Genomic DNA, 25186 nt, shown 5'->3' with positions numbered 1-25186 from the left:
TAAATAGGAAGCAACCCTCACTACTTTCCGAATGACGAGAAAACATACTGATTAGATTACGAGTATTAAAGTACCCCGAAGTTGGTCTTGGCCTCCAAACAAGACTATGCCATGCTTTACGATCTTGGGCCTGCTCTTGCCAGCCTTTGACCTTGAGATCCAAAAGGTTTCTCCGGACCACGTTTCTCCAGCAGCATTTGGGACGACCAGCGGTCTACGTCCACTCAACCGCACTAGATTTTAAATCAACTCTGCCGACTATCCCTAAAGTACCAGGCACACATAATTCATAAAGAGCTCTCCCGCAGATATGCGCGACGATCGCGTTCGGCATGGGCGTGGACAAAGCGGACGTCCGCTACGTCATACACCACAGCATGCCGAAGTCGGTGGAAGGATACTACCAAGAGGCCGGGCGCGCCGGCCGCGACGGCGAACTGGCCACGTGCCTGCTCTATTACTCGTACAGTGACGTCGTGCGCTATCGCCGCCTGCTGGACAGTGAGTAGAAAAGATCTTCTTTTGGGTGCTGGTGTCCTGGTACTTTTGATGTGGAATGAATTTTTTTTGTCCAACCTTTCGAATCCTGCTTACCTAGATGATAAGTGTATGCCTGTCGATTCAGGTGATTTTTAATGGTAGTAATTTTACGAAAATCCTTGTGACACTTGCTAAGAGCCAGATTTTCGTTATTTTCTAAAAGCTCAAAGTTTGCCTCGAGGCTTCTTCTTTTACTTTCGAATTTAAAACTGTAGTACAACAGGAATGCGTTCATGCGTTGTATTGTTTCCCTCAGCTGATTCCACTAGAGATGTGGTGTGCGAGAATAGGTAAATGAAGCGTTTCTTTTGGCTCATGAAAAATACGTTCCTCGCAACACATCCTCGGAGATCTCTGGTAGAAACGTAGCCTTACCCTAAAGCGGGCAAAGCCCTCGATAGGTTCAACACGGCTTTGTCTTTAGCTTATTAAGAGCGTTTATACCTGCTGAGCTGGCAACATTGCATTTTTGTTGGTTTTCTCGATTATTCCATAAAAATTTAATGAAAATTATAAATGTGGTCTGATAGAACTTTTCTTAATATGTAAGTTAATGTGTCTACTCCAATAATTATTCGTCATAGACTTTTATTTTCTTTAAAAACCGTCAATAAACATTACTTCGTTTTTACACAATATAAAAGCCTATCACAAATAATTATTAGAGGAGACACATTAACTTATATATTAAGAAGAGGTCTATCAGACCACATTTTTAATATTCATTAAATGTTTATGGAATAATCGAGAAAAGTAACAAAAACGCAAGGTTGCCAGCTCAGCAGATATACGAGTAAGGCACTTGTCCCACCGCCGACGATGAGCGAGAAGCGAGTAGAGCGAGTAACTAGAAACGAGTGGGTGAGCAGCGAGAAGCGGGTGTAGTTTTGTCGCTGGCTGTAAGCGAGTGCTCGAGTGCGACGGGCGATTACTCGCTCCACTCGACTCGCTCGTGCAGGGCGGCCGCCAAGCTGACATCGCTGATCGAGTAGTATAGCTCAGCGAGTTTTATAGCTCTTGTCGCTGTGACAAAAGATGTAAGAGCGAGTTCTCGCCGACAGTGTGAACAGCCAGCGATCAACTATTAATATATGTGTCTCTCTTACTCACACAGGATCTTATATCTTTTGTTCGTTTCTTGAGCGAGAAAATAGTCGATAGCCAATCGTTTCCTCGCTGGCGCTGAGAGTGAGACAACTGTCTAAACGGTGTTAACGTTGGCCGTGTGAACAGTGGAGCGCAACGCGACGGCGGAGGCGAAGCGCGTCCACGTGGAGAACCTGCTGCGCATGGTGGAGGTGTGCGAGAGCGTGACGGAGTGCCGGCGCGCGCAGGTGCTGGGCTACCTCGGGGAGCGCTTCAGCCGCGCGCACTGCGCCGCGCACCGCGCCGCCGCCTGCGACAACTGCCTACAGGAAAACGACTACAAGGTAACGCTCCCATCACACCTACTAGCTACTCGAGATTGTCGAACTAAACTACAATAAAATCGCTCAAGTGCGAGTTGGACTCGTACATACATGAAGGGGTTCGCATATTTGTAATAGACTCTCGTTCGTAATTCCTTATTTAACGCCCTTACTACTACTTCAAGTACTATTAATTCAAGACCGTTGTCTTTGTCGCAGCCGGTGGACGTGACGGAGGAGTGCAAGCTGATAGTGCGGTGCATCCGCGACGCGGGGCGCGCGTCCTTCACGCTGCTGCACGTGGCCGACGCGCTGCGCGGCTCCATGCAGCAGCGGCTGCAGCAGCTGCAGAGGAGCGCCATGCACGGACGGTCAGTGCGGGACAGAGAGGGGGCAGGAGGGAGGGAGATAGTGCGGACAGCCGCGACGCGGGGCGCGCGTCCTTCACGCTGCTGCACGTGGCCGACGCGCTGCGCGGCTCCATGCAGCAGCGGCTGCAGCAGCTGCAGAGGAGCGCCATGCACGGACGGTCAGTGCGGGACAGAGAGGGGGCAGGAGGGAGGGAGATAGTGCGGACAGCCGCGACAAGGGGCGCGCGTCCTTCACGCTGCTGCACGTGGCCGACGCGCTGCGCGGCTCCATGCAGCAGCGGCTGCAGCAGCTGCAGAGGAGCGCCATGCACGGACGGTCAGTGCGGGACAGAGAGGGGCAGGAGGGAGGGAGATAGTGCGGACAGCCGCGACGCGGGGCGCGCGTCCTTCACGCTGCTGCACGTGGCCGACGCGCTGCGCGGCTCCATGCAGCAGCGGCTGCAGCAGCTGCAGAGGAGCGCCATGCACGGACGGTCAGTGCGGGACAGAGAGGGGGCAGGAGGGAGGGAGATAGTGCGGACAGCCGCGACGCGGGGCGCGCGTCCTTCACGCTGCTGCACGTGGCCGACGCGCTGCGCGGCTCCATGCAGCAGCGGCTGCAGCAGCTGCAGAGGAGCGCCATGCACGGACGGTCAGTGCGGGACAGAGAGGGGGCAGGAGGGAGGGAGATAGTGCGGACAGCCGCGACGCGGGGCGCGCGTCCTTCACGCTGCTGCACGTGGCCGACGCGCTGCGCGGCTCCATGCAGCAGCGGCTGCAGCAGCTGCAGAGGAGCGCCATGCACGGACGGTCAGTGCGGGACAGAGAGGGGGCAGGAGGGAGGGAGATAGTGCGGACAGCCGCGACGCGGGGCGCGCGTCCTTCACGCTGCTGCACGTGGCCGACGCGCTGCGCGGCTCCATGCAGCAGCGGCTGCAGCAGCTGCAGAGGAGCGCCATGCACGGACGGTCAGTGCGGGACAGAGAGGGGGCAGGAGGGAGGGAGATAGTGCGGACAGCCGCGACGCGGGGCGCGCGTCCTTCACGCTGCTGCACGTGGCCGACGCGCTGCGCGGCTCCATGCAGCAGCGGCTGCAGCAGCTGCAGAGGAGCGCCATGCACGGACGGTCAGTGCGGGACAGAGAGGGGGCAGGAGGGAGGGAGATAGTGCGGACAGCCGCGACAAGGGGCGCGCGTCCTTCACGCTGCTGCACGTGGCCGACGCGCTGCGCGGCTCCATGCAGCAGCGGCTGCAGCAGCTGCAGAGGAGCGCCATGCACGGACGGTCAGTGCGGGACAGAGAGGGGGCAGGAGGGAGGGAGATAGTGCGGACAGCCGCGACGCGGGGCGCGCGTCCTTCACGCTGCTGCACGTGGCCGACGCGCTGCGCGGCTCCATGCAGCAGCGGCTGCAGCAGCTGCAGAGGAGCGCCATGCACGGACGGTCAGTGCGGGACAGAGAGGGGGCAGGAGGGAGGGAGATAGTGCGGACAGCCGCGACGCGGGGCGCGCGTCCTTCACGCTGCTGCACGTGGCCGACGCGCTGCGCGGCTCCATGCAGCAGCGGCTGCAGCAGCTGCAGAGGAGCGCCATGCACGGACGGTCAGTGCGGGACAGAGAGGGGGCAGGAGGGAGGGAGATAGTGCGGACAGCCGCGACGCGGGGCGCGCGTCCTTCACGCTGCTGCACGTGGCCGACGCGCTGCGCGGCTCCATGCAGCAGCGGCTGCAGCAGCTGCAGAGGAGCGCCATGCACGGACGGTCAGTGCGGGACAGAGAGGGGGCAGGAGGGAGGGAGATAGTGCGGACAGCCGCGACAAGGGGCGCGCGTCCTTCACGCTGCTGCACGTGGCCGACGCGCTGCGCGGGAGAGAGGGGTAGGGAGAGAGAGAGAGAGAGATCATAAAACATGGGAATCGCCCTAACTAAGCTTTTGGATTTTTAAAAATAAACTTCCCTACCTAGGAGTACAATTATAATATATGTAAAATACATTATTCCAACAACCAGATGGCCAAGTGGTTAGAGAAAGCTTGAGGTCCCGGGTTCGATTCCCGGCCGGTGCAGATATTTGTATGAATAATACGAATGTTTGTTCTCGGGTCTTGGATGTTTGATGTGTATTTAAGTATGCATTTATCTATATAAATATGTTTATCCGTTGCCTGGTATCCATAGTACGCTTTGCTTAGTTTGTGACTAGGTCAATTGGTGTCAAGTATCTCATGATATTTATTTATGTATTTTTTATTGCTCGCTTCGCTAATTTAATGAGTAAAATGAGAGGACCATAGAAAAATCCCGTACAGTCAAACTCAACTGTCCGATTTTGATCGCAGCGTGCGTAAGTTTTTTCTAACACGTTGAACGCCTTGGCGGACATGATGTGTCCGTCCAACATACATTCTGCAGACATTAATAACGCAGGTACTGATTGTATTAGAACATGTTGTCAGATGCAAGTCGTGGCAGCGCGGCGACCCGCTGCGGCTGTTGCGGCAGATGGTGGTGCGCTCCCTGCTGGCAGAGAAACTCGTCGTCAACAACGATATCGCCAGCGCCTACGTCACGCTCGGCCCGCACGTCGACAAGTCAGTGCTTCGCTACGCCGCTATCCTTCTAACAATATCATCATCCTCATCCCAGTCTATATACGTCCCACTGCTGGGCACAGGCCTCCCTCTGGATCGTGGCTTCAAACCCCAGTTCGCACTTCTGAGTTTTTTGTAATTCATGAGTGACAGTGACCAGCACAAACCTGCGAAGCAATTCAATGGTGTGCGTGAAGTTCCCAATCCGCACTGGGCCCGCGTGGCAACTACGGCCCCAGCCCTCTCGTTCTGAGAGGAGGTCTGTGCCCAACAGAGGGACGTATATGGGCTGGGATGATATAGGACGTGTCAGGTATTTTTGCACGCTCCGCTGTGACAGTGTGTATTAAATCAGGGGACTGTATGAAAGAAAGAAAGAGATAAACATTTATTCACTAACACTAATACAATAAAATTTACACAAAAACACATAAAGACACAGTCATGAAAATAGTACATAAACACAATTTTGTGTGTCCCCAAAAAGGCAAAAGCGAAACGGTCGCTGACTCTTAATCGCCGGCAGCGCTGATTTACCGCCAGAACCGTGTGTGACTCATGGAACGATGCACACTAACTACTACTACATAAATAAACCACGTACCTTCACGTAAATAAAATAGGAAACAAATTTAGATTAAATTAAATTATAAGTACCTAAAGCCCGGTTCACATTTATCTGTCGTGACGCATCAGAACGGTATCGGTTTCATACACCTCTCATATTTATCTGATGTAGTGTGTTTTGACGGCTTGTGTTGTGTCGCATCACAAGCATAAAGAGAGGAGAGACAGAGAGCATCACGACACAACACAGCAGATAAATGTGAACCGAGCTTAATCAAGAAATAAATAAATTACAACAAACAATTACTAAAAAAAAGGGAAAAATAAATGGTTTAAAACAACAGGCTGGTGTACCAATGTGGATGATAATAATATTTCAAAGTGCTGCTTTAAGTAGGGAATAGTACATTACTGCAGAGGCCGGGAAAGAAAGGCTTGCAGGCCGAGTATGTATAGAGGATAGGTATACGAGGCTGGCATGTTCTTTCACGCCGAGGCTTGTATAGTGCTTTTCTCAAACATGCCCTAAAATAAATAAAAACTCCTAGAAAGCTCCTAAGCTGTATCCACAACGACTGTTTTCCAGACTAATGTCAGGCGGCATCCGCGTGGTGTTCCCGATGAAGGTAGAAAAGAAGGCCAAGTTGACGGCGCCCGCGGCCGACAGCGCCGGCGCCAAACCGGACACGCCCATCAACGCGTTACTCAAGAGGATTGAGGAGCGCTGCTACGCCGACCTCGTGGAGGCTTGCAGGTAATGCCGCTAACCAAAAATAAATTTTGTTTTGGGGCCAAGTCCATGTCGAGATAGTTTACATACGGACATATTCTTGAAACTAAAATTATAAAGTAACATAAAAACAAACAAAATAAATTTTACATTCATAACATAAACCTGGAACTTATTGTGTACAGTCAACTATATAGAAATCATATCAAAGTTACAATAGTACATTGTGTCTTGAAGGCGGTAAATAAGGAATTACGAACGAGAGTCTATTAGAAGCCCGAAGTCGAAGACTGAGGGCTTTAATGAGTCGATGTTCGTAATTCTAGTACCGCCCGTGCGACATACAATGTTTTTCATCACATTTGCGAGAAAAATATTATAGTTCTAAAAGAAAAAATATAATTCTTCCAAATATTGGCGATACCTTAGGCTGCGCTCTTGGCAGCGCCGCCCTCCCCCTCCCCCTCCCTCAGCTCGTGTGTGTGTGGTCCTGCAGCAGCGCGCGCAGCACCACCAGTACGAGCATTGACTCATTTACCGACCTTGGGCTTCATGACAAGAAAATTTGACGCGCAATGACTCATTTACCGACCACGGGTTTCATTACAAGCACATTAAGGTCGAGGGTTTTGTTTGGGGGGTTGCAAGCAAGGTAGCCTGCATGTTACGACACTGTTTACGAGCAAGGTTGATGAAATAGTACATTGTGTGTCTTAAGGGCGGTAAATAAGGAATTACGAACGAGAGTCTATTAGAAGAGGCTTTAATGAGTCGATATTCGTAATTCTAGTACCGCCCGTGCGACATACAATGTTTTTAATCATATTTGCGAGTAAAATTGTATATTTGTAAAAGAAAAAGTAATATTTTTTCAAAAATTGCCGATACCGCTGATTGCGCTCTGCCATGCAGTAACAAACTCATTCACCGACCTTGGGCTTCATGACAAGAAAATTAGTACGGCCAATGACTCATTTACCGACCACGGGTTTCATGACAAGCACATTAAGGTCGAGGGTTTTATTTGGGGGTTTGCAGCCAAGTAGCCTGCATGTTACGACACTGTTTACGAGCAAGTGTGATGAAAAATTGTTTCAACAAGAGCTCACACTTGTGATTCCCCCTCGCAGGGAGATGGCGGAGGCCCGCGGCACGTCGCTGATCGCGGTGATGCCGCTGGCCGGGCTGAAGGCGATGTCGGCCCGTCTGCCGGAGACGCCCGACGACATGCTGTCGCTGCCGCACGTGACACGCGCCAACTATGACAAGTACGGCGCCGAGCTGCTCAAGATCACTAGCGCTTATGCTGTGGAAAAGATGGGTGAGTCTTAGGCTACGTTTTTAGGGTTCCGTAGTCAACTAGGAACCCTTATAGTTTCGCCGTGTCTATCCGCCTGTCTGTCGGTCCGCGGCTAAGCTCAGAAATGGTTAGTACTAGGAAGCTGTAATTTGGCATGAATATACATATCAGTCACGCCGACAAAGAGGTAAAATAAAAAAATTTTTTTTAGGGTACCTCCTGAAAAAAATCAGGATGGTTGTAAGTATAAGTATCAAATTAACAAATAAAATTATAACGGCTAAGATTGCTTAAGAATTATTAGTAGTTTAAGAGTAAATAGTACCTTTTCGTAATGGCTACGGAACCCTATCTTGAGCGTGTCCGACACGCTCTTGGCCGGTTTTTTTTTTTACATAAAACTGGCCGTGATTGACCCCTATCTCACCTGATGTACGCACTATGCTGTTAGCCGCGCGGCTTTATCGTGCCGTCGCTCTTCAAAGTATCGCTTGAGAAAGAGACGCGCGCTCAAACCGCACGATTAGCCGCATAGAGAGTACGTAGCCTTAGTTACGATTATACACTGTTATGTTTGATTTTCGTTAATTTTAAGGGAACATTGAACATGTCAAACGAAGTTAATTTCTCCAAGACACTAGTAGTGTAACTCTTACTGTTTCAAAGATAATCAAGAATTAAGATAATCATTTGAACACACTAAAACGGTGTGAATATTTTAAATAAACTTTATTTAATAATAATAACCTGTAATAGTTATTTAAACTGTTGGTTTTCCGAATAAAATAAGACAAAACATGTCATTTTTTTAAAGTACGTGACTAGTGTTTTTAATTCCAACTTATTTAGCAAAAGAGGGTTAAAAGTGAGTTACTTCGATGTCTCTCTTACTTTTTTATTCTTGCTAGAGAAAAGATACTTTCTCTCTCCTTCTAAGTTGCTACACTCTTAACAGAGTGGTTGTTCGATTAGGACCTTTTATTTTTCATCGTGAATTATTAAAACTGCCTAGTTTTATTGATTTAGTAATATAAAACTTTATTTTACAAACTTTTAATGTTTGTGGGTGTTGACGCCAGATTTCCTTGGTCTTGGACTGAGATTTTTCTCTATCACCTAGAAGACAGCATAAAGTCATTTACAAGCATAATAAATGAAAAATATTTTTTTTGCTACACAGGCCTCCTCATGCAATACCAAGACGAGTTGGAGCAAGAGAAGCCGCCTGAGGACGACTTCGACGACGGCACGGACTCGGAGACCGACTGGAACAGCCTCGCGAGGAACGCCCGCACCACCACCTCCAGCTCCACCGGCAGAGGACGCGGCACCACCTACACCAGGGGGATTAGGAAGAGGTGACTGATGGGGACTTCTGTGACAGACGTGTGACTAACAATTGACAGGAATCTAGGGGCTGAAGTAAAAAAGTATCTATTGCATAACAAAAAATGGTGATGTGAGATATCCTAGTACTAAAAATAGCAGACGCGGTAGGGGATTGATTGCAATTGTTAATGTACTATGTATCTCATTAGTAATGTCAAAATATAGTTGCATCATAAGCGAACATAACACACGAGTGATCAACAATAAGAGGAAACTCATTGAGATCCCCAAACGCTTCCCTGTGGTACCCCCTGTAGATTTTTACCATAGCTTGAGATATGTGTCCATTATTGTTGCTTGAAGTCTGTTTATGAGATATGTTTGGATTAATTTTGAAGACCGTACCGCGGATTCTAACATGTTCCAGCTGTCCCACTAATGTTTATGTGATACGCAATCAAACGCTTTCGAGAGATCTGTAAAAAGCCTTAAAGAAGATTTTTTTATGAATATTAGCCCATACTTGTTTCAATCGCCTTTTCCCATGTGTTACCACGTGTGTGCGTACGAAAAAAAGACTAATAATATGTCTATCAACTATCCCTGTCATCATTGCCACATGTCGTGTGTGGTCGCAAAATTGCTATTGAGATTGTCTAAAAACAATACGAATGTTTTTTATTTTATTTTTTTGTATAGAGAAGTCAAGTCCTTAGATTTTCGTAACATGTGAATGGTGGTTGAATATATTGATCATGGCCTCTATTTAATTCCCCTAGGAGTCGAATTTCAAAAAATCCCTTTTTAGAGGATCTCCATGACCCTTGAAATGTCTGCCAAATTTCAAGTTTCTGACTCCACTAGTTTCGGGTGGGCGAGGATGAATCAGTCAGGACAAACAATTTTATCATCATCATCAGCCGGAAGACGTCCACTGCTGAACAAAGGCTTCTCCTTAGAACGACACAATAAACGACAACTCGCCACGATGAGTTTATAATATGTAGATTGATTAATGGCTATTTATTAGGTTTAAGCGCAAACGCACGGCGTCTGCGGCGAAGAGCAAGGCGGCCCGCGGTGCCTTCGCGGCGCGCGCACGCGGCGCCCGCACCGCGCCCGCCCGCGCCAGCACCAGCGCCGGCGCCGCCAAGCCCGCTCCCGCCTGGAAGTCCTCTGGTAAGTGTCTAACCACTATGCCGACCGACGTGATCAGCTGACATGACCACGCCACGGAATGGCTGTTTTTCCATTAGCCGCCCCGGCACCGGCATTGATGCCAGTTTACGCCCGGTGAGTGGTACAGTACTGACACGGACTTAAGCACAATTCATATACAACATGCAGTTTTGCCGGGCCGGCCCCGAGTGGGAAGCTTGCTACCCCGACGGCGGCGACGGCGCCGGCGGGATTTAACGCCGGGCCGGCGCAGGCGCCGATAAGTGAAAAAGCGAACCATACATTTTCATACATTTTTGCTTCCCCCTCACCGGCACGGGCACCGGGCCGGCTAATGGAAAAACGCCCAATTGAAAAAAACAAGAAGTGGCATGGCAACGAAACACGCTGTGTTGAAACCCATTTTAATGATTGCAACATTAATGTTTATTTTATAATATTTTTATGTGGCAACGCTCTCTTGGCTTTCGTCGGTCGATACACGCAGTACCACAAAGAGTTTAAGGTTTTATTATTTTAAAAATAAAAACCAGTGATTCCTTCATGCTGATCATAAGTACCAACTAATACTACTACCTATTACTACTACCTACTACTATGTTTAAGGTCTGTTTCACCACACAATGATAAATTTTATGTTACAGATGTGTTGCAAACAGCCCCTGAATACACTAAATAATCAAAATGCTACTCGTAACTGTGTTATTAATCGAGAAACGAATACTAAAAGGATGTTTTTTTTTCAGCGGGAAATAAACTGGGGAGCATGCCCGTGCCGCGAGCCAACACCGCGGTACTCAACACGAGGCCTGGCGTCTTCAACCCGTCCAAACTTAATCTGCTGTAGAATTATCCTGGCACAGTCAACCACAAAAGATTGGTACAGCCAAAGTAAAAAAAAAAATTAACCCGGTTTTAATCACTTTAAAACTACTGACTATAATTTAATTTAGCGATTTTCACACTTAGAATTATTTGACCAGCAATGAAGTCAAATATACATATTTCTGTAACTGGCCGTATCGATCTCTTTCTAGTGGACTATATTCCTAGCGACCTCGCATGGCAACTGTTTTTGACAGTTAACCCATCAGCGATAATAGGTGCCTTGTGCGACTGCCTGGCGATGTGATTCATTCGAATGTAGCAGATGTAGCACTATTTGTGGACCGCAACGACCAGATTTATGACTGGATATTAGGGCTGCGGCAGCAGCGTACGTTTGAATATGTTTTATGAACAAAGATGACACTGGCACACTATTAACTGTCCGAACACGACTACGCTCGGGTGGCACGACTGTTTTCACTGTTCATTGCGCGGCCGAGACGTCTCCGAGATGCTTGTTACAGTGGTTGCCTGGCAGCACACGCAATGGAAAGAAAACGCTCCTCACTCGAGCGTTGTTGTGGCCGGGTCGAAAGTTGGGTTAAAATCATATGGCCTAAGTTTGCAATTGGTCTAAGTAACAAGTGGTCTAAAATCTTTGACTCAAAGTCGACGGAGCGGAGCTTCTATTCCGCGTGGCTGAGACGCTTCTCGCTTTGATACAACTTTAACTTAACCTAAGCTACGTTTTTTTTCAAGTTTTCGACAAAACCAGGTTAGGACCAGTAGCTTTTTAGACCAAATTATTGCTTCTTAGACTCTTGCTAGTCAGACCGGTTGCTTCTTAGACCAGTTGCTTTTAAGACTAATTGATACTATACTATTAACAACTGTCAGTTGAACCCGGCGCCGGCCCTGGGGTAGAGGAAGAGGTAGTGGTCGCTGTGGGTGCCAGGTGGGAAGGGGTGCCAGTTTTCAGTGCAAAATAAAATTATGATAGCGCCTTTTGAGCGCGGAAGCGGTGTAGACAATCTCGCTCTACTCTTGTATTGATCAAGGGCTAGAACCGCCGCTGATTGAATCAACCAGAAGCCTTATTGTTTAACGCATTGGGCTCACCATCGTTTAGACCACTTCTTTCCGTCCCACGTTATAGGATGAGGATAGAAAGAGATGGTGAAAGCGGTCACGAGACCAAGCGCGTTAGACAATCCGGCCTGCTGAGGTTATACTAATAGTGAGACCTAGAGATAGTGTCTATTGCTAATACTACCCAACGAAATGTGAAGTGACATTTACAAGTAATTGAACTTTGTGCCGTTGACGTAAATATTAAAATGATTATCGAAATGTGATTAAATCCAATGTTTGTTTTTAATTTTATATATCCACCGAAATAATTTGAAATGTCAGTATTATTAAGCATGTAAATATGGTTAAATAAATACTTTTTATTTTCAAATTTGGTTTACTTTTGTACATGACTGCCCGGAAAAAGATTTGGATTTTTATTTTTTTCTAACAAATAACAAGAGTTCATTTTCTTATTTTATTCCAGTCATTTAAGGCAGAGTGCGTAAAATATCATGCGAGAACTTCTATCCCTAAAAAGTGTACAGTTCTTGAATGACATCACATAAATTAAATATAGTAATAAAAAATACGAGCGATGCCGCAGGCAACAGCTAGTGAATGTACATCCTATCAAATTAGCGTCGGCTATGTATGTACCGCAACTCGCATGATATTTCTCGCTGGCTCCCTGTAAATAAGGCTTGTGTCATCCATTTCCCAAGTTTATTCGGGCAGGTGTATGATGACTTTCATGGCGTCCCCGCTCTGGGCCAGCCGGAGAGCCTCCTGCGTGCGCGCCAGCGGCATGTGGTGCGTTATGAACTTCTTCAGGTCGATGGCACCACTGGCCACGGCCGAAATGGCCGCTGGGTACCTGCGGTGTATGGGAATACATGGTTAAAGGTGTGTGGCAGCGCTGAAATATGGTATCTGAGTTTCATTTCAACCCAAGTTTGAATTATTTTAATTGACAAAAAAACGGCCAAGTGCGAGTCGATTTGCGTACGTAGGGCTCCGTACAAATTTTTTGGTATCTATATATGAATATCCAGTGTTAGCAGAGCTCTGCTCTTAAGAAAAATGTATGGAAAAAAGTATTATAATGATTTAGCAATGAAAGTGTCTTGAATAAATAATTAAACGGGTAGTGGCTATTCTGTTGGGAGCACTCACGTGTTGACGATGCGGTAAGAGCCTCGTATGTCCACCTCTCGCAGCAGCGTGCTGGCCAGCGGGACGTCCACGCGGCCCGCGCCGATCCCCACCACCAGCAGCACGCCGCCCGTCGCCGTCACCTGACATACTCGCACACATCAAACTTATGAAAGTCAAGGTTTTTTGCTACATTTTTAGGGTCTGTACCTAAAATGGCAAAAACGGAAGCCCCATAGTTCGCCATGTTTGTTTACCATGAATACGGGGTCCGTCCGTGGCTTAGCTTAGAGACATACATAGTGCTAGAAAGAAGTGAAAGAAGAGAGATATATAGTGCTAGAAAGCCGTTATTTTGCATGGATATATGTAGCAATGGGGAATGGATGATAATTTTAGAAACGCTTGAAACTTTTTTTATCAAATCAATTAATTTTAAAAAGTGAAGGAGTTTTCTTTACCGCTAAATTACGACGTCCGGTCGGTTACGGGTTGTTCCATAGTCCAAATAAAAAATTAGGTTGGTTTTTTTTAGAAAAATATGGCTTTGTCCACTGGAGGACAACTTAGTGTCGTAGGTTTTGCCGTTGTACGGTAAAAAAATTCAGGTATGAGAGGTAGGTGGATGAACGATGACAGCGCGAATCCCTAAAAAACATTGAAAAAGAATTTATGTGGCTTTGACTCGATCGTTTTGACAAGTGACACTCTTTACCGGCTCGGATAATACCGACATGGAAATACCGACCCTGTTTTTCATCTACACACCCATAGCAGCTCATGTCAGTTTGACAGAGTGGTACTTAGTGGTCGGCTCGAATTGTTGGCGAACCCCAGTGGCGAACAGAAGTTTTTTCGTAGGTAGCTGGCGATAGAGACACGCTATTAGAGATACTGTATTTACAGGGCCGTCTTTCACCTGTTAGAGGCCCTGGGCACAACATACTGCATTCGGCACCTAAGCTTGATTTTCAGGCGAGAGTGGAGTAGCTCTCGGTTATCGTTTAGTAATGGAGTAGGAACTAGAGGGCCCCAATGGATCGCGGGGCCCTGGGCACGTGCCCAGTGTGCCCATGGGGAAGAGGGGCCTGTGTATTTACCATCATAGCAGTCCTGGTGGCTTCCGGGAAGGCACAGGCGTCGATGCTGACGTCGGGTCTGCCGCCCAGGAGCTCAGTAATCCTGTCTGCAGCCTGCTCCTCCGAGAGTTGTTTGCTGACGAGGAGCGTGTAGTCCGCGCCCAGAGCCTTTGCGGTCTCGAGGCGGGAGTTAGTTATGTCTGTAATTATAGCCAAGGTATAGTAGAATTTCTGTTCATGTTATCTGTCTGTTATCTTGTGATAACTAGCTATAACATAGTTTATTTATATGTGTATCCTACTATTTATTATTTGTTTTAGACGTGTATTATATGTACGACTGACAAACTTTCGCATTTATAATATTAGAAGGATCAAAAATTGTTGAAAATTTGCCGTGCCTAGAAAAATCATGATAGGTGTTCTAGAAGTGAAGTAATCTAACCAGTGATGAGGATCTTGTGTGCGCCCATGGCGCGGGCGGCCATAGCGCAGAGCACGCCGACGGGCCCCGCGCCGAAGATGGCGACGCGCGCGCCCAGCCGCACGGCCGCGCGGTTGCACGCGTGGATCGCGATGGCGAGCGGCTGCACGGCCGCGCCCTCCTCCATCGACAAGTGCGCCGGCATTCTGAACACAAACATTATGCTGTAATGATCATCAGAGCTCACCAATAAAGTAGCAGGCGCGGCTCACTCCACGATTACGTTTTCCGCTACAAGTAGATACCCGTCACCACTACGGAGTGGTCTATTCAGCGGTTGCCTCGCACTGCCTCGGAACGGCCGCGTAACACGCGCGCTCTTATTTTAATAACGCATTTGTCGTGTTATTTTATTACGTATTACCTATTTAAAACTCCTACCAAAAAACCAACAAGATTTTTCAATAAGCTGCAGCAACGTACGCTAAAATGTGGTATCTAACCTAGTAGGTATTATGAACCTATGGATGATGTGATATATCCGAAATAAATATTTTTAAATATGAATTATTCAATCCTACTAATATTATTAATGTGAAAGTTTGTGAAGATCATGGATGTTTGTAGGTTTGGATGTTTGTTACTCAATCACGTCTAAACAGCTCAACCGATTTAGATGAAATTTGGTATACATAGAGAGTCTCGGAGAAGGACCGCGGGATAGCGATAACGCAGAATACTGCGCGGACAGAGTCGCAGGTAACGGCTAGTTCGTTATAATTGTGAGATTTATTACTTAAAAGATGAATAATTATTCTGTGCCAATAGCTGAACAGGATTCTGGCTTTTGTGCTAAAATATTTTTCCCAACTGTTTCATACAGACAAACATTTTTTTTTCTAAAACTAAACTACCTTTTCAGGACCATCCTGTAGAAGCTTATAAGTTAGGTAAAATTACTTTTATATTATAACAGTCCTAAAGTACACCAGTTTAAAAAAAACGTTGCTAGGAATGTGTTTTTCGCCGCAGCAGCTGCTAGACCAGCTCTTAAATTGAGAGACGGGAAGTTTCCTAGCGGTAGCTACTCACTTGTGGCAATAATCCGGCACGTGCTTGTAGTAGGTAGCGAGGTTGCCATCAGCGCCGAGCGAAGAGCAGTAGTGCGGGCTCGGGCACAGGTTGTAGCGGCCGGCGCGGCACAGCGCGCACGTGCGGCACGGCTGCGTCGGCTCGATGGCCACGCGGTCGCCCACCGACAGGCTCGACACGTTTGAACCGACCTACAGAAGCGACTGCCTTCATATTTAGTTAATTATTGACTAAATATGAAGACATTGACGACGGATGGCTAAGTGGTTAGAGAACCTGACTACGAAGTTTGAGGTCCCGGGTTCGAATCCCGGCCGGGGCAGATATTTGTGTGAATAACACGAATGTTTGTTCTCGGGTCTTGGATGTTTAATATGTATTTAAGTATGTATTTATCTATATAAGTATGTTTATCCGTTGCCTAGTATCCATAGTACAAACTTTGCTTAGTTTGGGACTAGGTCAATTGTGTCAAATGTCCCATGATATTTATTTATTTATTTATTTATTTATTAATTATGTACTTAATAGTAGATAAGTAGTAAAACTCTTTTCTCAGAAATGTCCGTAAAAGTTGACATTATTCTTTACATATCGGAAGGTAAAGTGCATAGTTGATGGTCAGCGAAAAATTAAAAAGTTGAAAAGATTGCAGGCGCGCTAGCTCGACAATAATGAATTAGCGCGCCTGCAATCAGCCACAATTTTTAAAAAAAGTTAAAAATTCCATGGACACAAGTCGTATACAGCCAAGTCTAATGGCCGGTATCAGGCCACGACAATAATCTACTATTATTGTACAAAAATAAATACAAAATACCCAATGCAGGTTACAAACATCAGGGGCGTTACTTTGCAGTGGTCCATATCAATGAACTAAAATAATTATTTTGCTCACCCGCTACCTTAGGATTACTTAACTAGTCTATAGATGCAACAATTCTGTGTTCCATGAAGCTCCTCCACCTCCACGCTGAAAGAAAACACACAAACCCAACTACCATCACCACCACAATCGAGTTCGTCCTCCAGATGTTAGATATCTGGTAGCATGGTGAACTGTTGTATTGCTCTACGAATTAACTCTGGTTGAGTTTAAAACGTGTCTGATTGTTTGTTTAAAGTTTGTAGGAAATGCGCGGCTAGAAAAAGGAATCGACACCATAAGCTCTTAGCGCCAGCCTTACGGTCAACTCTCACGTGAGTCCTGCCCCCCTGGTACCTTGACGACGGTGCCGGCGCCCTCGTGGCCGATGACGATCGGCTCCGTCAGCACGTCGAAGCCGCACTTGCCCGTCGACCACAGCTTTACGTCCGACCCGCAAATACCGACGCACGCGATCTTGATCAACACCTCTGTAAGTAGTACACGAGTTTGCTAAGAAAGTAACTTTGAGCGACCGAAATGTGCAAATAAGCAGAATTTAAATAGGTATATTTAAATCCCGAACTGTGGCCGTATTGGCTCGCATCATTATCACCATCTATATTTTTGCTCTCATCGCTTACCCAACAAACATTTTACAGGTGGCCACAACGTGCCAATTTTGACTTTTGGTTGTATAAGCTAGTCGTAAACACGTCGTTATCACATCGATATGACCGAGAAAAGGCCCATTTTATACGAATCTATGTCGTAATATAGTCACGTAGCAGTCCTATAAGTCACTGTATCAGTCGTGTAGTGGTCGTATAGAAATCGTGAGACATGGTGTCATGACCAATGTTCATGGAGTTATGGTGTTTATTACCGCTGTTTTACCGCATTTTATCGAATAAAAGTGTTTATCGTGACTTTAATATGGGTTCTGTTGTAAAGTTATCAGATAAATGTAGTAAATTCAAACTTAAAAACTGCGACGGACAATTACTTTAATCATAGCAAAGTAGAACAGCCATTTTTATATTTAGTTATCTTCTTGTGACATCTTCGAAACTCACGTACGACTAAGTAAGTACATTTATCTGTTGGGGAATTAACGCTATCGAGTAATATGTCCTAGTCTTCTCAATATAATGAACGCGCCTTATAAATTCTGTAAATTAAGCTATATTCTTTTCAATGTTCTTAATGAACGTTTTAATAATTACCTTTAAACGTCTTAGGGTTTAAGATACAACCGTAATACAATATCTAAACGACTTTGCATTCTGTGAACTTTTCTTTTGTCAGCCATTTTAACGAAATTAGGGTTAGGTGAAAGTAGTCTCACATAAAAAAGGAAAATTATAACTAAACTCGTGATTTACTGGTGTTATTGGTGAAGAAGAAAAAAATGATATTACGTGATAATAATATAATAATCGACATCAATAAGTTTTTAACCATATCAGATTTAATAGTCATGTAAAACAGTCGTATAGAAGTTTATGCGATGTTCATATTGGACTACAAATTAACTTAGAATCGTATAAGAGTGCAATTTATGACTTTTACACGATCGTCACGTAAAAGTAGTTCTTATGACTATTACACAATAAATGTTGGTGTTAAAGTCGTATAGACTTTACTAAGACAACATCTCCGGTTATACCGCTAAAAGTTGTGTAAATGTCATATAAAACGTCGCATAGAAGTCTATACGATGTCAATATACGACTAAAAATCGACTCAACATTTTATAAGAGTGCAATATATTACTCTTATGCGATCCTCACGTAATAGTAGTTTTCGCGGCTCTAATACGATAAATACCGGTGTAAAAGTCATATAGACGTTATTACGACGACAGCACTAGTTATACGACTAAAAGTTGTATAACAGTCATATAAACGGTCGTATAGAAGTCTATACGATGTCTATATACGACTACAAATTGACTCTAAATTTTATAAGAGTGCAATATATTACTCTTACGCGATCGTCACGTAATAGTAGTTTTCGCGGCTCTAATACGATAAATACCGGTGTAAAAGTCATATAGACGTTATTAAGACGACAGCACTAGTTATACGACTAAAAGTTGTGTATTGGTGATATAAAACAGTCGTATAAAAGTTTATACGATTTCTATATACGACTACAAGTTGTATAATGATAAGAGATCCATAGTCATATTACACGCTAAATTTACTTCTAAACGATGTTTATAGCATTATGAGTCGCATAACTTACACAAATACGACTAAATGTTTGTTGGGTACCTACTCTGTCATATTTAGGAGTCGTGAAAACAATCGTTAAAAATTTGGGTCCCCATCTTCTTTGAATACCTAATTAACCGGTAACATACCATTGTCGTTTATCTCTGGCATGGGCCAATTTTCCTGAAACCAAAATTTATTTATGATCAACTGGTGTAGGATACTTAAGAGCGTTTATACCTGCTGAGCTGAGCCGTTTAATTCGTTTTTAAAGAATATAAAAGTCTATAACGAATAATAATTGGAGTAGACACATTAACTTATGTATTAAGAAGTGTTCTATCAGACAACATTTTTAACTTTCATTCAATTTTTATGGAATAATCGAGAAAAACTAACAAAAATGCAACGTTGCCAGCTCAGCAGGTATAAACGCTCTTAAGCTACTACGAGTATTTTACACTTGCGTCTGCCATGGGTAGGTATCTTAAATACCTATACAGTATACAGGATTACCTACGCCATTATAATTCACAAATGTAGTTTCAAAAACTGATCCCCAGTCTACATACACATATAGCCTTTCGTAGAAGTAGTTGACCGTGTAAGTTACTTTTTTCACGCAAGTTTCTACATCAGAAGAAAAGCAAGGTCAGAAGCAGTCAAAGAGTATAAGTACCTATGTAGAAAGAGTCAGGTCACATTCATTGAATTGTAAGTGAAAATAGCCTTTTATGTTTTAAGCCGTCTTGGTCGAGTATATAATACTTAAATTGCGTAAACTACGTAGCTAAATAACTTAACGTAGAAAATTATCGCAACAAACTTACAATCTTAACATCGTATGGTCCATGCAAGACAGCTGCTTGATTAACCGCGGTGACACCGTTCATCTTAAAGTACTTCCGTTTACTTATATGTAAGTTGTACCACCTTCAGGGACTCCCTTATTTGGACCTGCTTCTCCAATTCACTTTGATAAACTGGCTCGATCCCAAGTGATCTTATTATATAACGTAAATAAAAGATAGAGCAATAACAATTTATACCATCTTATCAGTTACATAATGTAAACATAGTTAATTCTGTTTTGATCTGTGTTCAGAGTTCAGTGGTATACGGAGCGTAGTAAATTTTCAACCAGCTAACTAATCCATGTAAAATTGATTTAAATAATCGTTAAATTTCGTTAAGATTATAAATTCGTTGTAGCCCTTGGCCCTGGCTTAAATGTCTCCGGCCAGTCGGGCAAACAATCGCATTTCTTGCTTAGGGAAGACTCCTTCCTTTTATCTATTTTTTTTATTTGAATATGCTTTATGCATACCTTTCGTGGAAAGTTATGTGGAGCTCTACTCACTTTGCCATTATGAGAGCGTCAAGGGATCGTGGATATTCATCCATGACGCTATTATCTTGGGAGAGTACAAAGTTCCCGCGGGATACAAACGAAATTGTGGCCCATGAAAAATTTTTTAAGAACCACAAAATATTTTACATGTAAATAACTTAAAACGAAGTTCAGTGTCATATCATTATTTACTTAATTTTTATTGTTAAAACTTACGCAACAATGAAATGACAACTTCACTGATAACTCTACATTGCCTAGATGCCATTTAGAGGACGGCTAGTCATCGCCTACGTAAAATGAGGTTACTTTGCTCCAATATTTGCTCCAAAATTCGTAATCTTCATTTTATTTTGATAATTATTATGCTGTGTTATGTTCATATATGTATTTAAGTAAAGTAGATAACCCCTACTATCATGCTGGATTGCTTAACTACGTCATAATGTTGTTTTAATATATATATTTCAAACGAAATGATATTGTAACGGATAACTCACGTCTTAAACCGAGTTTAGCTCGACATGTTTCGGGCTATATCGTAGCCCTTCTTCTCAGGAGCACGCGACTCGGCGGCTGCCGCAACACGCACACTACGCGCGACCGCTCTGCTCGCGTAAGCAATACACTATCATTTAATATGAGTGAGTCTCACGGTAGTTTCATATATATTTCAACTTTTATTTAGGAGCATGTTACCGGCGTTTGGGTAACTATGCTCCTGCAGGGCTACTACGAAACTCGAAACTCGATGTTCGTGTCGTGCGGTCCCTCTGACACTTATACTATTTAATACGAGAGCGAGAGGGACGGTACGGTACGAACTTCGAGTTTTGAGTTTCGTAGTAGCCCTGCTGAATTTCATTCATAATTCGTATTAGGAAACGTTTGGTGCATTTTTACACCATTATTATCATTGCACTACGTCTTATCACTGTACGGCGTTTAACAGGAAAAGAAAAGAAAATACCGAAGCAAAAAATTGAATTATATAGGCTAAATATAATAATAGAATATTTTTTAAATATGGAGAGTGGGTCACAGTGTAGCAGATTTTTTTCAAACAGATTTAATCGCACTAGTCTCTTCAAAAAACTCAGTTATTTTCTTAAAATATACGTTTAATATCTATGTTTGAAAAATAAAGACAAAGAAAGCACTTGGGAAGTCCAGTAATAAAATATATACATTAAAAAAATGGCGCGTGATCCATGACCCATCCGTGACCCATGGCTGGGTAACACTGAATCAGGGTTTTGAGGTACAACGGAACGTACGGGGTTCACTGAATTATAATTAAAAACAGCTTTAAAATATAGTTTTACTATAAAATGTTTTTTTTTTAACATTACAAACTAATCTTCACATTGTGGCGATTAAATGTAGAACATAGAATATTTTGCTACATTTCCAAGGTAAATATACTCACTCACTCTCTTTAAAGCTTGTACGTGTACAGTAGTGCCTCTTTCCATTTCGTATTTTTTTATGATTGGTTTCTTGAGTCTTTTTGTATTTTTTATTTCAACTCTAAATTTGTGATATTTGTGAAACCATATATACGGGATACCCGTAAAAGTAACAAATTTGGAGTTGAAATAAAAAATACAAATAAACTCCAAAAAATCAATCATAATTTGATTGCTTCGTAGCGACATCTCTTGTCCGGGTGAGCGGTTGGTTCCGAAAGAGTGTGACGTCTGTCGACGCTTCGTAACGACGACTAGCTGCTGTTTAAGTAGCAAAGTAGAAATAAGCAACCTGAGATATGTATGCATAGGAAAAATTCGTGTCTAGATTCTTGTCCAGCAGTGGTGTAAGGGTTATAGCACGCAGCACGGATTGCTGAGGACCTGGGTTCGATTCCAGTGCTGGTCTCTTTTTCTGGTTTTTCTGTGCATCCATGTCTCGTTTGCAACGCTCACTCATTACTGTTCACTTTTGCGTCATAAGTGGACATCCGGTTGTACTAGGCAAATTGCATTTATTTGTGCCAGACAAATATATAAGTGCGGCAACTCGCAAAGGTAGGCGTCCACGCAACCTTTTCACCCTGGTGAACAAAACTAGGACCCTGCAAGCGGGCAATGCACCTACCGCTAGGGCTGTTGCGTTGATAAACGAGTTCCTCGCACAGATCGGAGGCCGACGTATTTGCAGATAGCTGGCAACCCTCCTATGTAAATTCAGCCGCTTTTATATAGTCGTAAGCCTCTAGTGTAAGTTTATCTTATATTTCATCTGTATTTTTTAGTTTAAGTTTACTCGCTTGTGGACGTTTTGTTTTTACTGTAAGTCACAAGATAATCTTTTTATAAATAAATAAATGTCTCAGTTTGTATTTTCGTGTTTTTTTTCTTAAAATACTAAAACAAAATTTGAATACTTATACCAGTTACCTATAGTGGATCGTGATCCACTGTGACCCAATATAAATTGATCCGCTGTTCCCCAATGACAGAAGTTGTAAAGGAAAAAAAATGTAATGGCAACACAAACGAAGCCAAACCTTTTTGAAAATGGCGTAAAAATATACTTTTGCCCTTACTAGGTGCCCAGTGCACTGCAGCGTTACTTATCGTTTCGATACTGAGACGATGACTAGTTTGGCAAGTGGAGGGGATGTAAGAGCAACAACATCGCAAGCGCTGACGGGTGTGCGTATAATAGGTACACGTAAAACTATACCAAAAGATCCACTGTAAACCACTTTCCCCTACTTAAACTCTCGCGGGACAAATGATAAAATTACTAAATAAAACGATTCAACTCACGATTATAAGCCAGAATCCACGCCACGGTTCGACTAGTTTCGATCTTTTCGGAAGATCTTCAGCTCAGCTCCCAGCTGCGTGCGGGGAGCGCCACCGTTATGAAGGTCACTCACCTATGAAAAACACTTCCGAAATGATCGAAACTAGTCGACTGTTCCTGACTTATAATCATGAGTTCAACTGTTTAATTTTGTAATCATATCTTTCTGCGTTACGTGTCATGAAGTGGGTCTGGTGACGTACCGATAAGTACATAGGGTAAAAGCGAAGCAGGAGCGAACCGCTTCAAGCTGTCATTTGTGCTGCTGGCAGCACGGCGGGACTCGACCGCACGCCGACTGCAAACAGCTTGAGCGGTCCGTAAGTAGGTACATGTCGAATGTCAATTTTGTATTGAAACTGCCGATCGGCCCTGTAGCGTGTTGAGGACTCGGACGTACCTTACTGTTTTAAATATTTTACACCAAAATAATTTACAGATTGGTGAAAGATTATCTGTTACTAAACAACATTTAAATTTAAGATAGGATTTTTAAAAATTAGGTACAAACAATGAAGGTAAAATAAATATACTTAATCAAAATAATTTATTTGTAAAATATTTTACAATTTAGGCATGTAAGTACTTTTGTAGCTCTAAAATACATATATGTAGGTAAAAAACTTAAACAGGACCTGTTGTACCATGTGGTCTGTGTGTCTACCACCCTAAAGTTGATTATCGTTTGCATGTCATAAAAAAATAATGCCAATAGACGTGTCCGTCAACTTGAAAGTTCCACTTTAGCGACATATTCATTTGATAGCATCTTGTTTAAAAATTGATAGACCACTTATTTGGCTGATGGTACATACGTAGTAGTGCACAGAATTGATATGGGACTTAAGTCATTTTTCGAATATGGAACGTCGACTTATCTATGTATACGGACATACGTTACTACTACACCCTACAACATGTCGCCTTCTTAATTTTTTTAGCCATACCTACATCTCTAGAAGCTTTTTTAAAGTATAACATAATCTTAACAATTTTATAACATTGATTAGTAGGTAATGAGGGCTTCGCGAAGAATTCATTTAGAGGCGCTAGCTAGCGTAAAGGTTCTCTGATTTTTAAGCCAGACGCAGCGCGGGATTATTCAGTTTAATTATCATTATCGTTGACATGACATTGATAATGTCTATGATAATTTAATTCAATGATAAGTCAATGATAGCGTTTACGAAACGCGTGACTAGATAACGCGACGTAGTGCCGCGTGCATTTCCTCTGTTCAATGCGCGTGCGCGGTCGATACGTTACCTGGCCCAGTTTCTTTTACTATTAGTCTAATAATATTAATGTTTCGTTCAATTTCCTCATTCAATTTAAGAAACAAAACACTAATATTATTAGACTAATTTTCTTCGAGAAACTGGGCACTGAGGGGCTACTACGAAACTCGCAAATCGAAGTTCGTATCGCACCGTTCCTTTCACTCGCGCATTAAATGACATAAGTGTCAGTGGGAAGGCAACATACGAAGTTCGAGTTTTGCAATTCGTGGTATAGGGCCTGGCAGTGCCCACAATAAATAAAAAAAACGCTCGCCACAACTCCCGTAGCACGTAGTCGTAGCCGAGCCATTTAATTAGAAAGGTTCTACGTAGTATTATGCGGTTAGCCTCGCTGTTTCATCGTGCCGTCCCTCTTCAAATTATCGCTTGAGAAAGAGACAGCGCGCTCAAACCGCACGGTTAGGCTTCATTCGCACGAGAGCTAAAAAACCGTTGCGTCAAAACTCAGCGTTGGCCCAATTACAATTCAATTTTCAATTTACTTAACGTCCAACGTCCAGTGCAGAAAATACAACACTGCTCGGTAAAAAACCGACGCGTTTTAAAAGCGCTGACGTGTGAACATATACTTGGGAATGCATTTGTTCTATTTGAACGCTTTTTAATAAAAAAACCGGCCAAGTGCGAGTCGGACTCGCGCAGAATGGTTCCGTACCATCTATACAACATTCATTAGACATTAGCAAAAAACGGCAAAAATCACGTTTGTAATTTGTTAATATAGCGGCCACAGTTATACATAATCTGTGACAATTTTAACTGTCAACTATCACCGTTCATGAGATACTGGTGATAGACGGACAGACGGATGGACAGCGAAGTCTTAGTAATAGAGTTTCCGTTTTAACCCTTTGGGTACGGAACCCTAAAACGCTGTCGTGCGGCCTTAGCCGCATAGTGCGTATGTAGCCTTAGAAAAACATTACTTACGCGTTACGTTGGCTTAATTTTTCCTGACTTTAACCATGTGAAATGTTCTTAATAAGTAGTTACCA

The 25186-nt window shown here is 43.8% G+C and overlaps 2 protein-coding genes across 3 annotated transcripts in view; one reads left to right on the top strand and one right to left on the bottom strand.

Annotated features, from left to right (window-relative positions):
* LOC141440010 (uncharacterized) overlaps positions 1 to 12282 on the top strand; it is a 23322-nt gene extending 11040 nt beyond the window's left edge. The window contains exons 12-28 of the mRNA XM_074104468.1: positions 296 to 501; positions 1774 to 1970; positions 2169 to 2518; positions 2596 to 2793; positions 2844 to 2951; positions 3002 to 3109; positions 3160 to 3267; positions 3318 to 3425; positions 3476 to 3583; positions 3634 to 3741; positions 3785 to 4057; positions 4753 to 4887; positions 6041 to 6208; positions 7315 to 7505; positions 8665 to 8842; positions 9844 to 9992; positions 10739 to 12282. Of these exons, the coding sequence (XP_073960569.1) occupies positions 296 to 501; positions 1774 to 1970; positions 2169 to 2518; positions 2596 to 2793; positions 2844 to 2951; positions 3002 to 3109; positions 3160 to 3267; positions 3318 to 3425; positions 3476 to 3583; positions 3634 to 3741; positions 3785 to 4057; positions 4753 to 4887; positions 6041 to 6208; positions 7315 to 7505; positions 8665 to 8842; positions 9844 to 9992; positions 10739 to 10839 (2794 nt within the window). The 3' untranslated portion in view covers positions 10840 to 12282. The remainder of the gene's footprint in view (positions 1 to 295; positions 502 to 1773; positions 1971 to 2168; positions 2519 to 2595; positions 2794 to 2843; positions 2952 to 3001; positions 3110 to 3159; positions 3268 to 3317; positions 3426 to 3475; positions 3584 to 3633; positions 3742 to 3784; positions 4058 to 4752; positions 4888 to 6040; positions 6209 to 7314; positions 7506 to 8664; positions 8843 to 9843; positions 9993 to 10738) is intronic.
* An 8-nt stretch (positions 12283 to 12290) lies between these two features.
* LOC141439513 (sorbitol dehydrogenase-like) lies at positions 12291 to 20752 on the bottom strand. Of its 2 annotated transcripts, none has more exons than XM_074103800.1 (8): positions 20577 to 20752; positions 18875 to 18908; positions 16864 to 16997; positions 15642 to 15832; positions 14571 to 14755; positions 14147 to 14325; positions 13068 to 13189; positions 12291 to 12768 (listed from the first exon to the last, which is right to left on the bottom strand). In XM_074103800.1, exons 2-8 carry the CDS (start codon positions 18894 to 18896, stop codon positions 12618 to 12620), a joined length of 984 nt encoding a protein of 327 aa, XP_073959901.1. In that variant the 5' UTR covers positions 18897 to 18908; positions 20577 to 20752; the 3' UTR covers positions 12291 to 12617. The 2 variants fall into 2 exon arrangements, with proteins under 2 accessions (XP_073959901.1, XP_073959900.1); XM_074103799.1 differs by lacking the exon at positions 20577 to 20752 and adding an exon at positions 19556 to 19736.
* Positions 20753 to 25186: the final 4434 nt, after the last annotated feature.

Source organism: Choristoneura fumiferana, chromosome 21 (genome assembly GCF_025370935.1).
Source record: "Choristoneura fumiferana chromosome 21, NRCan_CFum_1, whole genome shotgun sequence".
Lineage (NCBI taxonomy): Eukaryota > Metazoa > Arthropoda > Insecta > Lepidoptera > Tortricidae > Choristoneura > Choristoneura fumiferana.
This window is presented reverse-complemented; position numbering and strand designations above follow the sequence as displayed.

Excerpts from the sequence above, each read along its gene's own strand:
- LOC141439513 (XM_074103799.1), bottom strand. The coding sequence starts at position 19,618 with ATGAACGGTGTCACCGCGGTTAATCAAGCAGCTGTCTTGCATGGACCA. Across the intron at positions 18,909-19,555 it reads GACCATACGATGTTAAGATT|GAAAATTGGCCCATGCCAGA; the intron begins GTAAGTTTGTTG and ends TTTTGGTTTCAG. Across the intron at positions 12,769-13,067 it reads TCTTACCGCATCGTCAACAC|GTACCCAGCGGCCATTTCGG; the intron begins GTGAGTGCTCCC and ends CATACACCGCAG.